The sequence below is a fragment of the Hemitrygon akajei genome, chromosome 17 (genome assembly GCF_048418815.1).
Source record: "Hemitrygon akajei chromosome 17, sHemAka1.3, whole genome shotgun sequence".
In the NCBI taxonomy this organism is placed as follows: domain Eukaryota; kingdom Metazoa; phylum Chordata; class Chondrichthyes; order Myliobatiformes; family Dasyatidae; genus Hemitrygon; species Hemitrygon akajei.
In genome coordinates, this window is record NC_133140.1 from 49,611,520 (window position 1) to 49,624,609 (window position 13,090).

General features: G+C 37.6%; 1 protein-coding gene across 1 annotated transcript in view; it reads left to right on the forward strand.

Annotated features, from left to right (window-relative positions):
• The first annotated feature begins 52 nt into the window (after positions 1 to 52).
• vps35 (VPS35 retromer complex component) overlaps positions 53 to 13,090 on the forward strand; it is a 41,740-nt gene continuing 28,702 nt past the window's right edge. Inside the window, exons 1-5 of the mRNA XM_073070086.1 lie at positions 53 to 168; positions 9,003 to 9,101; positions 10,776 to 10,872; positions 11,523 to 11,646; positions 12,267 to 12,449. Of these exons, the coding sequence (XP_072926187.1) occupies positions 166 to 168; positions 9,003 to 9,101; positions 10,776 to 10,872; positions 11,523 to 11,646; positions 12,267 to 12,449 (506 nt within the window). The 5' untranslated portion in view covers positions 53 to 165. The remainder of the gene's footprint in view (positions 169 to 9,002; positions 9,102 to 10,775; positions 10,873 to 11,522; positions 11,647 to 12,266; positions 12,450 to 13,090) is intronic.

A 13,090-nucleotide genomic window follows, 5' to 3' on the forward strand; every position in this document is an offset into this window, starting at 1 on the left:
TGTTAGATTTTGCGGCTTGTCAATGGCCAATCCAGACATCAATCACTTGACGCATGGGCCCTCTGGCTGTACAGTTAAGCTAATTATTCTGGTTGTTCCTGAAGGGCCTGAAGTAGTAAGTGTCAGGTGACTGGGGCCGCGTTTGCTGGCTTGAGCTTCTAAATCATGGTGAGTGCTGGCGTATTAAGTCCTCATGTAGTCCTCATGCATATCGTTAAATGCAGTGTGTCTGCTTGTGGGTAGCGCTGGCGATTGTGTTCTTGGATTTCAACGTTATGGAGAGACTGGTGTGGATGGGCGTTGCTGGGCCTGGCCTTGGCCTGCCTCCGGTATGGTTCGGGGACTGCTTGGTTACTCCTGACAGGAGCTGGTGGTCCTTGGGAAAGGGCCGTGCATGATTACATAGATAAGTTATAAAAGAGGAAGCAATGAGTGCGAACGGTAGGGTATTCGAAGCTGCTACGGTGATGGTTTAAAATAAAAGAAGGCCTTGAGGCTGATCTGCTTTTTGTGTTAAATTTAAATTATTTTTCATTCTAGACTGAAGTAAGCGACGCAATTTAGTACCGTGTTGCCTTTATGGTTAGCCGTCTGCTTGATTGTCATCAACTACTATGGAAAAATACTAAGGATGACCTGCAAATCGTTTTATCTCCCTATAAAAATGTCTCCCTCGTTGAAGCACAATATCCTGTAGTACTGGTTCATGGCGAAAATATAATCTGTCTCAAAACGATCAATAATGTATTTCTGATGCTTATCAACACAGAATATTGCTAAGAATCGTAAACACATAGTTAAGCAACCCAGTGTTTGGATTGTTTTGAGGTGTTATTAATTCACAAGCAGTAGAGGTATGTCATGTTTGAAGCTTTATTTCTGTCGTGTCTGGTAAATGATCGCAACCAGTTTCAGCCTGACAATCACTTACCTGTGTTATAAGTGAGTCTTGCAGAAAGTAGTAAACTCAGCCAACTGCATCACGGGCGCTAACCGCCCCAGCAAAAGAGGTCATCTTCAAAAGGTGGCGTCCATCATCATTAAGGACCCCCCCCCCCCCCCCCGCGCCCCATAAGCCAGGGTGCCCTCTTCTCATTGCTACAATCAAGGGGAAGATACAGGAGCCTGAAGACATACACTGAATGTTTTAGGAACAACTCTGCCATCAGATTTTTGAATGAGCAATGAACACATGTAGACTGCCTTATTTTTTGCTTTTATTTTGCACTATTTTAATTTATTTGTGTGTGTATACATATATCTTATTGTAACTTATAGCTTTTTAAAAATAATTATGTATTGCATTGTACTGCTGCCACAAAATGTCAAATTTCACGACATATGCCAGTGATATTAAGCCTGATTTTGAAGTTACTGTCCACCCATGACATTTTTACTGTATATTTTCTGTGTACAGTGTAGATGATTGCTCAGAATACATGCTTAGAATTGATGTGTTCAGTATAATTTACATGTATACATTCTCAAGTAATGAATGCCATTTATTTTTCAAAGGCAACTCTAGTTGAATTGCATTAGACCCAACATGAGAAGAAATCACAAAGAATATTTGCTTTTGTGAACTTTCCTCTATATTATTGTTTTAAAAATTGTTCTCTTTTTTTTGATATGAGCATTTATTTAAACTAGTATTGAGGTCAATATTTTGTAGTTTGGAGAGTTTGAAAACCAAATTGTTTGCATCAAATTTTCTGGACTCCAGCGTTTATCCTTAGATTCTGACAAACAAGGATAAATATTTCCAAACCAATTTTAATTTTTAAAAAGAGCTTCAATAATTTATTTTAAATTGTAACTTTTCATTTTCATAAATTGCATGTCAAGTTGCACTCAGCTTAACTTTTATTAAATTTGTTTTGAATGTGCACAATAATTTAAAAAAAAAAATTATTAAGCATGTGTGTAGAGAGTAAGAGAACTTGAAACAGAAGGTTTGACACGTTAGCCATTCTGGTAGAAGATATTATCTTTTTCATTTGTTCTCCTTCCAGCATTGTACAGTTGAACTAGAGAGCTGCTATTGCATCAAGTGCTTGTTTGCAGACATTTCATTATTCTAAATGTAAACTTAAGAGTTTGATTGTAGACCTGCATGATTCTTAGTTTACTTTAAGCCTCATTAACAGTGAACAACATCTTAACATTTTTTCGTAAAAGAGTACCTTTTCTAAACAAAATATGTTGCATGTTCATTTGCAAATCTACCAGTCTTCAGTGCTGTCCAGTTGTTGAGAGCGTGTGTGCCTTGTTTAGCATACATCAGTTATTCATGCCAACACTTTCATTGCATTTCAGATCACTAAGAGCAGGGAAAGATACCCACTCTGGAGCCAGACATTAGCAGCAGCTTTGACCTTGATGAAGTTGGCCAATCTTAGTAATTCTAGCTTGGAAGTACTTGTAGGTAGATAATGGTGAAATAACATAATTTGCCGATTCCTTTTCCAATAAAAGTGCATCTAACAAACAACATCAGTAATGATGAGTGCTGTATTTTCCTGGTCAATAAATAAGTCTAAGTGTGCAGCTATTTGTTCCATTTTGAATTATTGATGTCAGTGAGTAGAGTTGGTATGTGATCTGTTCAAACAAGATTCTTTTGCTTTGTTCTGATGTCCTTTCAATCATGAGCCCTAAAATATTTAAAGTGCTTTGTCTGGTGCACTTGAAGGAAAGTTTATATATTTTTCAAATGTTATAAATGGGCAAAATCATGCTGCTTTTGGTGATAATAGCTTGGCAAGGTAGGATATCATCGCCAACAACAATACCTTCCATGGTGGTTAAGCTGTTGAATTTTGCATTTCTGAAAGTTGGGAAGCTGGCTGCAATTACACAATGTTAGACTTCCTCCTGCACCAATTTTGAAATGAAATGAGCATATTGCAGTTCGATTGATTCACATGTGACTTGTTATTGGATTTATAAAATTTCTGCTAATTATCAATTGATAGCAGTTGGTATGAAAAGATTTTGAGCCTTCCTTAATACCAGACTTGTAGGAGAAAAATGCAACTAATTTGATGAGATACATCTTTTGACAAATAACAATGGGTGAAATTGATTTGTAACTTTGTGTAAATCTGGTTGATACCCAAGCAAAGACTTGTTGCCACGTATCATGAATGATAGTTACTTTGCCCCAACCCCCCACAATAAAAAAGATTGTAAATCTACTGTTTTGTTTTCTGCAGCTGAGTTGAAATGTAATATTCTTTAAAATATTATGGAACCCACACTTCCCAGCAAATTTCAGAAATGTAATCAAATTGAATGATGATCATGGAATCATTGAAATTTAAAGCACTGAATGAAGAAATTTGACATCTTTTTTTCGCTGGTCTCCATGGAGGAGTCAACACAAAAGCTTGGTCACAGAAATGGCCTTCAGTGAGGGTTGAAGGATGAATGGCAGCTTTAATTGTTGGGTTGTTGAAACCGATAGTTGGAAAACAAACTGTATTTAATCCAAACTCTCAAATGATAAGATAAAAGGGGAAATGGTGAAAGTGGTGGTGGGGGTTGTTACACAAGAAGTTGTTATAAAACTGTTGGAAATAAGGGTTGGGTACAGCAATGAACTTAAATGTGAAGATCAATGTATTAAATTTGATATTGGATCATAAATAGTCAATATGGGCCAACAGAGATGAAAGTGTTACATGATCAAAGTTAAAAGTAAATTTATAATCAAGGTGGCAAATATTTGGATAGATGAATGTGTGATGGCACGGGAGACTAGTAGGGAAAGCACTGGAGAAAGTCAAATGCAATCCCCCATTGGAGATTTCACTCATAAGGGTATTGGATAAAGTAAGGCAGAAGAAATGATGGTGAATCCAACAGTAAGACTGGGAAAGATCTCAATTAGAACGTGACTTTGTTTTGGGGTGAGATGGAATGAATGATAATGAGCTTGTATCGGTGGCCTAGGGCAATTCCTATCATCAGCTAGAGAAAATGGTAGCTAGTCCAAAACTGGTTGTTTGACAAGTTGAAACAACATGGAGGTGGTGGAATGTAGAATGGGATGTAATTTACCAAAGTTTACAAAAGCAAAATATTGCATATGTTGGACATCTTATATAAGAATAGTAAGTACTAGAAGTACATGGAGGCACCACCTGTCCTCTAGGTTTTTCCATTGCACTTCAATGTATCTGTCTGTCCTCCCTTTGTATTCGGGAGCCCAATGTAAGTTTGAGAAACAACACTTCTGTATGGATAGATTGTGGCCTTCTGGTTTCTCTCATTGTTAAGCTGACTCACTTTTTCAGTCTCTATCAGAATTGGCCACTTCTGCTATATGTGATATTGGCTTATCCTGCTGGGATTATTTCCAGCATCTCTGCTTTTATTTCAGATACCTTGCACCAGCCTGTTTTTGTTTCGGCTTTTTGATTACTCCAGTATGTTGTTTGGTCATGTTGGTGTTACTAAGGTATTGAGGCCAATTGGTCAGAATGCTTGAGAACTGGTGATGATAATATTGTCATTTATCAATCATTGTCGGAATGTCATTCCATGATGCATGAGGACTCGGATTGCTTAATTATCTGCTTGGAGCTAAACCCTTAATCTTTACTGAACACATGCAATTGACTTTCTTGTGGGAAGGTCATTGAGGAAGCTGCTAGTGAAAAAGTATTTAGAGGAACTCCTGCATTTATATCCTGGGCTAAGTTTGCACTCCAATGAGAAAAATCTTTTCCTTCTTTGCCCCACGTGTGATGCCAACCAGAATTGCATTGACTTCTCAGGTTTCTCGATGCTAGACTCTGTTGAATAAAGGCTTGATTTCAAGGGTAGTACTTTTTCCCCACCTTTTTAGAATTCTTCATTTTGTTCATTGTTGGGCCAAGACTTTAATGAAGTCTGATCTCGCGTGATGTTGGCAGAATCTAAACAAGCACTAGTGTGTAGATCTTTGGTGAGTAAATGCTTCTAATGGTTCTGTCCACTCCATTTCGCTCATTCAGTTGACTGACGGGCAATAATCGCATGGGCTTTCATTTGTTCTGCTTTTTGTGGACAGCGCATCTCTAAGCAATTTTTCATGCAGATGGATTCTTGCATTTTAGTTTGAATGAAATATTGAACTGCATACTCACAAATTGGCATGAAATTCAATAGAACTACATTGAAAAATTGTACCTTAGTTATAGTGGAGAAGGCTATTTGGCCCATCAAGTTCACACCAGCTCCAAATAAAGTAAAATTCTTTTTGTATTAGCCTTGTGCAGTCCTGCATGTACTTCTTTCACATTTCCATCACCCTTGTTAATTTGCTGCAACTTTCCTACAACAGAGCAGTTAACCTATCAGTCCATCCCTGAAGACAGTACCCATACATTCAGCCATTTCTTAATATCACAGTTGAGTTAATTAAATTGGCAACATTTTATGATGGAGGTATTGGGAGGTATGACATTTCATTTGCTCATTACTTCTGATTTAAAAGTTGTTGCAAACGCTTACTTTGTATTTTACATTTGTGTATTGAGTTCCCTTAAGTAACTTGATGTTATGTATTATAATTCACAACTAGCTGTGGCAGAACTGCAGTTCATGATTTAATCCATTCATTATAGGTTTATTGCTGTATAAAGTGTACTAGTTCCAGTGTTTAAATGCATATTGTAATTTTTGTACTTGAATACCTCGTATTTGGGGCCATCTAAGATTACAAACTGAAGGTGAATTGTTAGTCTAGAGATTTGTGACATGTGTATTTCTACAGATTTCTGATAGTTTTGAATGTTTTGTTAGATCTTTTTTTCTAAGTTGCCTGCTGGTGTCTTGAAGAGAGTCTACAGCTGAGCAAGAATGGGATTCGTGGTTTGATGATGGTGGGAAATGTGCTGTATTGTGAGAAGACGCCCTGCTACTGCAAGCCCACAGCAATTCATAGATACAAGCAGAAACGGTCCTTTGGTCCTTTGCTTGCCACGGAGTACCCACATATTTATTTAGTTACTTAGCGATACAGCATGGAGTAGGGCCCGTCTGGCCTTTCAAGCTATGCCACTCCCTCCAGCAGCCCGTAACCCCAATTAACGTAATCATGGGACAATTTGCAATGGCCAGTTAACCTGCCCAGTACGTCTTTGGACTGTGGGAGGAAACCGGAGCATCTGGGGGGGGGGGGGGGGGAGAACCCCTGCATTCCACAGGGAGGTTGTACAGATTCTCCTTATAGAATGGTGCTGGAATTGCACTCTGAACTCTGGAACACTCTGAGCTGTAATGGTGTCACACTAATGGCTGCTTTGACACCCATTACCCATTAGCTGTCCTTAATTTTGCCATTTTAAAATATCCAATGAACTTGCCAACCATAACATCTTTTTGAATGCCTACTGTTCTAACTGCTACATCTCTTCTGAATCTAGTTCATTTAGCAGATCAGTTGTGATGTGATGGAAGGCATCATCGATATGAAGGTTACCTCACTTGATGGATGCCCCTAGCCATTTCAGTCAAGGGTGTGGAAAATCTTTGTTATCCTAAGATTGTTTCATGTGGCAATGATTGCAGCTGATTACTAAATTGTTGCCTAATTTCTTTGTCCCTGTTTAATTCAAAGCCATGAATCATTGTTGTGGTCAGAGGACACTTGCGCACTCCCTCTAAACTGCATGAATCTATACTTCTGGGAGGGAAAGGGTAGCATGCTGACAGTAATGTATTCCTTCGGGTTTCTACAAACATCTTTCATTCTTTGAAACTCCTGTAAGCAAAAGCCTGATTTGCTTAATATTTCTTCCAAATATACCTGCTTTATATCAGTCTAGTAAACTTTGCTGTTGTATAAAACTTCCATTATTTTTGTACTCTCCCCTTGCAATAAAGCCAACATCACACTTTTATAATTACTTACTGTGTTCCAAGAGACGAACCCTGGAGCACATCCTCAGCGGCTGCACAAGGTCACTTGGTGAGGGACAGTACCGATGGAGGCATGATCAGGTCCTGAAGACCATTGCTGAAGCCATCAGTGCAGGAGTTGAGTGGGCGAAGTGATCCTGACCCTCTAAGCAGGCCATTGCCTTTGTCAGAGCTGGGGAGCAGCCAATATCCGCCTAAAGAACATCTGCAGGCATCCTGACCTCTGCAAGAGACTGGCAGCTGTTGGTGGACCTCAAAAGGCAGCTGAAGTTCTCCAACTATATCACAGCCACCACCTGGCGACCAGACATTGTCCTTGTGTCTGAGTCTACCAAGCAAGTGGTGATACTGGAGCTGACAGTCCCATGGGAAGATCGCTTGGAAGAGGCCTTTGAAAGAAAGCTCTTCAAGTACACGGGACTGGTCAGCAACTGCCAGCAGGCTGGATGGAGAGCGAGGTGTCTCCCAGTGGAGGTTGGTTGCAAGGGATTCGCAGCCCATTCCTTAGCCAGAGCCTTCAGCAATTTGGGCATCGAGGGAGAGAGGAAGAGGTGAGCCATCCGCAGTAGCACCAGTGCGACAGAGAGGGCCTCAAGATGGCTGTGGCTCAAAAGAGGGGAGCCATGGAGTCATAAATAGCTAGCCATCTGGACACAAGCTGGGGTCTGATCAGCCCCGGCTGGGTCACCTGGAGGAGGGTGTATGATGTTGAAAGACCCAAAACACCCGATGATTTCAGGAACATCACTGAAGATGGGTCCAGAGGCATCAGTGGATGTACATACACAACTGTAACTGATGTTATCTGTATGCTTCCTATCTGAGCATCAGAATAATGTTCTGTTCTTCATTCTTACAACAAACATGGATAACTTTGCATTTCTCTCTATTTTATTCTATCTGTTAACTTATTTTAATCAATTTTTTTCAGTGATTTTAATTTTGTACTTTGATAGTTTTTACTTTTAATTTAGAGTTTATTTTGAAGCTTTTGAATGTTTGTGAATGAAAGTGGCTTTTGGAAAGAACAATAAATCTTAGGCAATACTGCTGATACTGGAAATCTGAAATACATTAAATATTCAGCAAGTTGAGCATCCTTGCTTTTTAATGAGTTTTGGTTTAACTACTTTTATAACCATATAACAATTACAGCATGGAAACAGGCCATCTTGGCCCTTCTAATCCATAGCAAACACTTACTCTCACCTAGTCCCACCTACCTGCACTCAGCCCATAACCCTCCATTCCTTTCCTGTCCATATACCTATCCAATTTTTTTAAAATGACAAAATCAAACCTGCCTCTAGCACTTCTACCAGAAGCTTGTTCCATACAGCTACCACTCTGAGTAAAGAAGTTCCCCCTTGTATTACCCCTAAACTTTTGCCCCTTAACTCTCAACTTGTGTCCTCTTGTTTGAATCTCCCCTACTCTCAATGGAAAAAGCCTATCCACGTCAACTCTATGTATCGCCCTCATAATTTTAAATACCTCTATCAAGTCCCCCCCTCAACCTTCTACGCTCCAAAGAATAAAGACTTAACTTGTTCAACCTCTCTCTATAACTTAGGTGCTGAAATCCAGGTAACATTCTAGTAAATATATAGTTTAACTATAACAAATAGTGAAATTAAGTCTGGGACTTTGGTATAGAAGGTTTCCAGTAGAATTTGTGATGAGGCTAGTTCTGTTTTTCTGATATTGTCTGATTATTTGCCATGTTACTGCTGCTACCCAAGATCTTGTCACTTGGTTCCTGGTGTTTGTTGGCAAAAGTCAGCCAAGCAGATGTGGAATATTTGGTTTGAGTAGAATCCGAGTTTTGGCAATGGGCTACATGTTTATATGAGAGGACAAGCGTAAAAGGGTGACATAACTGGTGGAAGTGTTATGAATTTCCTGTAAGATTTTATGCATATTTTTTCTTATAAAGCTATCAGAATTTTGAAGAGTGCTATTTTGCCAGATTTATTTGCTGGACTGAACTTGTTGAATGTAATTTATTAAAAGTTGCATCAAAAGAATAAACTGGCAAATCTGCGTCAATATTACTCCATGAAAATAATGTTCACTCTCCTGTTTTTCTGCAGCCTACAACTCAGCAGTCACCTCAAGATGAGCAGGAAAAGTTGCTCGATGAAGCTGTTCAGACTGTTAAGGTTCAGTCTTTTCAAATGAAAAGATGCTTGGTAAGTTTGTTTTTCTTGTGCATTCCACATTGTGGTTGTGGAATGGAAGAAAAATGTGTGGGGTTTCTGAATGGGTTTTATCCTTTGAATAGAGTGGCATGGGAAATTTTTAAAAAGTCTGTTGGGTACAATGATGTAAAGTTGGATGTTCATGGATTGTGCAGGAAGGAAAGGTTAGATTGACAGTGGAGTAGGTTTATATAGGTTAGCTTAACATTGTGGGCTCATGAATGTAACTTCTGTTATACTGAGCTGGTGGACTATTGTTGAGATGATGCATGTTTTTCTAATACTTTAATATCTTTGGGTTGAGTAGACAAAAAAGGCTCCAGTTTCAGCTTTGATCCTTGTTCTGTGGCTCCCTTGTAAGTGTTTTGAGGGTAAGGTCTGTTGAGCCTAATTTTAAAACCAAAAAATCATTTATGGGACTCATTTTGATTTGATTCAATGCCATATCAAAGGAAAGAACTTCAGGCTGCTTTGTTCTTAGGAAATAAAGACGCCTATTTCAAAGGCATTACTGACATAGATTGGAGGAAAAAAGAATTGTCATAGCTTGAAGTAGATTCTTTACTGACTTCTAAACTTGCACTGTTCATTCCTGTTTTTACTTTGAAAGAGTAAACGTTACATTGATGACTGTGGTATACATTTAAAAAAGGCTACAGGAAATCTAATTATGTTCTTAGGAACTTGGGTGCACTTTTATCTAAATAACAAAACTAGAGATTGGTTGAGTTAAATTACTGCCAAAGGTGATGATTAATGCATATGCATTTCCTCTTTTTTTAAAAGCCAATTTTTTTTTTAGCACTGTTCCTTTCAGAGTGAAATATTTCTAGACTCTAGTTACATTTCAGCACAATAGAAGTTTCCGGTAGGAGATAACCTTATTTAGCAAACAGGAAATCAATGTACGTGTGTTGAAGTGGAAAAATAGTTGAGCCTTTTGCTTACTGCTTTACATTAATTCAGCTTTTGCTGTGATTAGAAGTCAAAAATACTAAGATTTTTAAAGAATACATTTTCATCTGCTCTGTAGCAGTTCCTTTTTTTATACATAAACATTTGAGAATTGCGGTAGCTGTGTTTGTTATGTTGCCAATAGGTTTGGTAGTTATTGTGTGTAGTTTGTTTTGAAGCTGAATTCTGAAGTGAGGGAAGGTGAAATAATTCTGGATAATCAGTGAATAGCCTTTTAGATTTACCCAAAATCCCAAAGCAAACCTTTGATTGAACAATGAATCATTTTTCTTAAAATCAGACATGGATTTTGATTAATAAAGTCTTTCAAGAGGACGTCTCAGTACAAGTCTTGTAAAATATAATAGTGCTTCCATGTTAGTTGTAAAATAAAATCCTCGACTATTGTTGGAATTTAAGTAAAATTCTTTGGATGACAATTTTAGGTCTGCCTTGAATTCACAGGAACATTCGGGTATTCTATCAACAGTGGAATTGCTGTGGATTTGTATGTGTATGTAGCCAAAGTTAACAATTCATTGTGCAATTTTATTCATAACTTCATGCAGGTTGTGTGGTTAGTTTGTCATGACAATGATTAGATATTACCACTTTACTCTGAAATTAAAGGAATGATTTCCATTTAAAAGCTTAGATTTAATTTGGAAATAATTAAATTTTATTAACATCTCTAACCATTTTTTTATTTAGGACAAGAATAAATTGATGGATGCATTAAAACATGCTTCAAATATGCTAGGTGAACTGCGAACTTCCATGTTGTCACCAAAGAGTTATTATGAACTCTGTATCCTTTAAATTTTTTTGTATGGAATTGTAGTGTTTTGTTCAAAATGTAATTAAAATCCTTTTTGTATTTAAGTTTATAAGGATTTGGTAATAGATTCACTTTTCATAGTTCGGAAGAGGGGAGAAAATAGAGAAGACTTGTTCGTTAGACCAGTAGAGAAGAAAGTGATGAGGTAAACTTCAGCCTTGCACCTCAAGCTGTGGGCTGCACAACCACCTGTTCATGCTACCTTGCCAACATTAACAAATGTACATTTATTGGCCTTAAGTGCCTTTTAAACTCTGTGTGGTCAAGAAAAGTTCTATATGAAATCAAATTACTACTTTTTATCTTGACCACATGTGACTTTGATAGCATTTCAGTTCATTAAATTCCCAAGTGCATGGTAAGAAATTATTTCATGTTATGTAAACGGAGTCATTGCTCATGGAGAACAATTTCATATTTTTTTTTCTCCCCAACCCTAAATGATATTTTTTCCAGGAAAATGTTGAGTTCCTGTGTATTAAATATTGTATCATTTAATTAGGACAGTTTTCAGATTTGATGAATAATTTTGTTTTAAGAGTTTAAAAAAATGAGTTTTTCCTTTTTATTTTTTTCTGGGAGATGTTTTGGATGTGTATTGATCCTTAATGCAAGGCTAGACATGGCAATTTCGGATGAATTGCATTATTTGGAAGTTTATCTGACTGATGAATTTGCCAAAGGGAGAAAGGTGGCTGACCTGTATGAACTTGTTCAGTACGCTGGCAATATTATTCCTAGGCTGTAAGTATACTCCACTTTACAGGTCAGCGGCAACTGGATTGCTTAGTTTCACAGTAAATAACTGAAATGCATAGTGTTTTCACATCTGGTATTAACCTGTGGCTATGAATCAACATCTGACTGGCTTATGAATGTAAATAAAAATCTATTTAACTGAAGTACCCATTAAAAAAAAATTCATCTTGCTTCCAAGCTGCTACCAAATCAACATTAAAAGGAATTTTTTTACAAGGTGTTTAGAACTTGTGTATTATAAATAGTATTCTATTTTCATATTTTTTAAAGCAAGTAAGTATTTTCTTCAAGTGGGACTGCAGAATAAATATTCTGTGCTTTTACTAGTTGGAGTTCCTATCAAACAGTTCATTGTTGTGCATATGAAATTGTTTTTGGGAACTTTAAAGTTGGTTGACATGTTGCACATTAGGGTTGTATTTAATATCAGTCTTTAACTTTAGAATTTATTGCCATTAAATTAATTAATCTGAACTTTTTTTTAACATGCTAATGATTCTAAAACTTGGGTGTAACAGTTTGTGGCCATGATTTTCAAAGTAAAGCATCAAATTAGATTTGCAGCCATGCTGAATGTGTGCTTATTCTTTTTGTAACGTGTTCAGCTATTTACTCATCACTGTTGGAGTTGTCTACATCAAGTCATTTTCACAGTCTAGGAAGGATATTCTTAAGGATCTGGTAGAAATGTGCCGTGGAGTACAGCATCCCTTACGAGGACTGTTCTTGAGGAACTATTTGCTTCAATGTACCAGAAATATTTTGCCCGATGAAGGGGAAGAGACAGAGTAAGTAATTTTTGTTTAAAAAATGTGATTCATTACAAATTATAATGCTCAATTTTTTTTAAGAACTTGTGTTTGAAAGGAAATTGTATTTTTTTTTAATTAGTGATACAGCACGGTTAGGCTCTTCTAGACTTTCAAGCCTGGCTGCCCCAGCAACCCTGCAAACCTGATTAACCCTAACCTAATCACGGGAAAATCTACAATGACCAATTAACCCAGCCGGTATGACTTTGGACTGTGACAGGAAACCAAAGCACCCAGGGAAAACCCACATATTCCAAGAGGAGGATGTACGCTGACGCCTTACAGAACAATGTTGAACTTGAACTCTGATCTCTGGCTCGTCCCAAGCTTAAATAGCGTTGCACTAACCATTGCATTGCCACACTTCATATGTGCTTGATTGTTTATATAGAGAAGAACAAAGTTAACATTTTTTATTTAAAACTCTACACATTGTATTAAGTACTTCCTGCCTAGTGGCAGGGTCAAGGATGTCATTGAATGACTGCAGACATTCTGGAGAGTTAGTGTAAAAAGCCCAGAGTGATAGTCCTTATTGGCATCACCTGGATAGGTGGAAGGATGAGGTCTTTTAAGCAGACTTTTTAAGCTATTCTAGGTTACTTTGCATTTAGGAA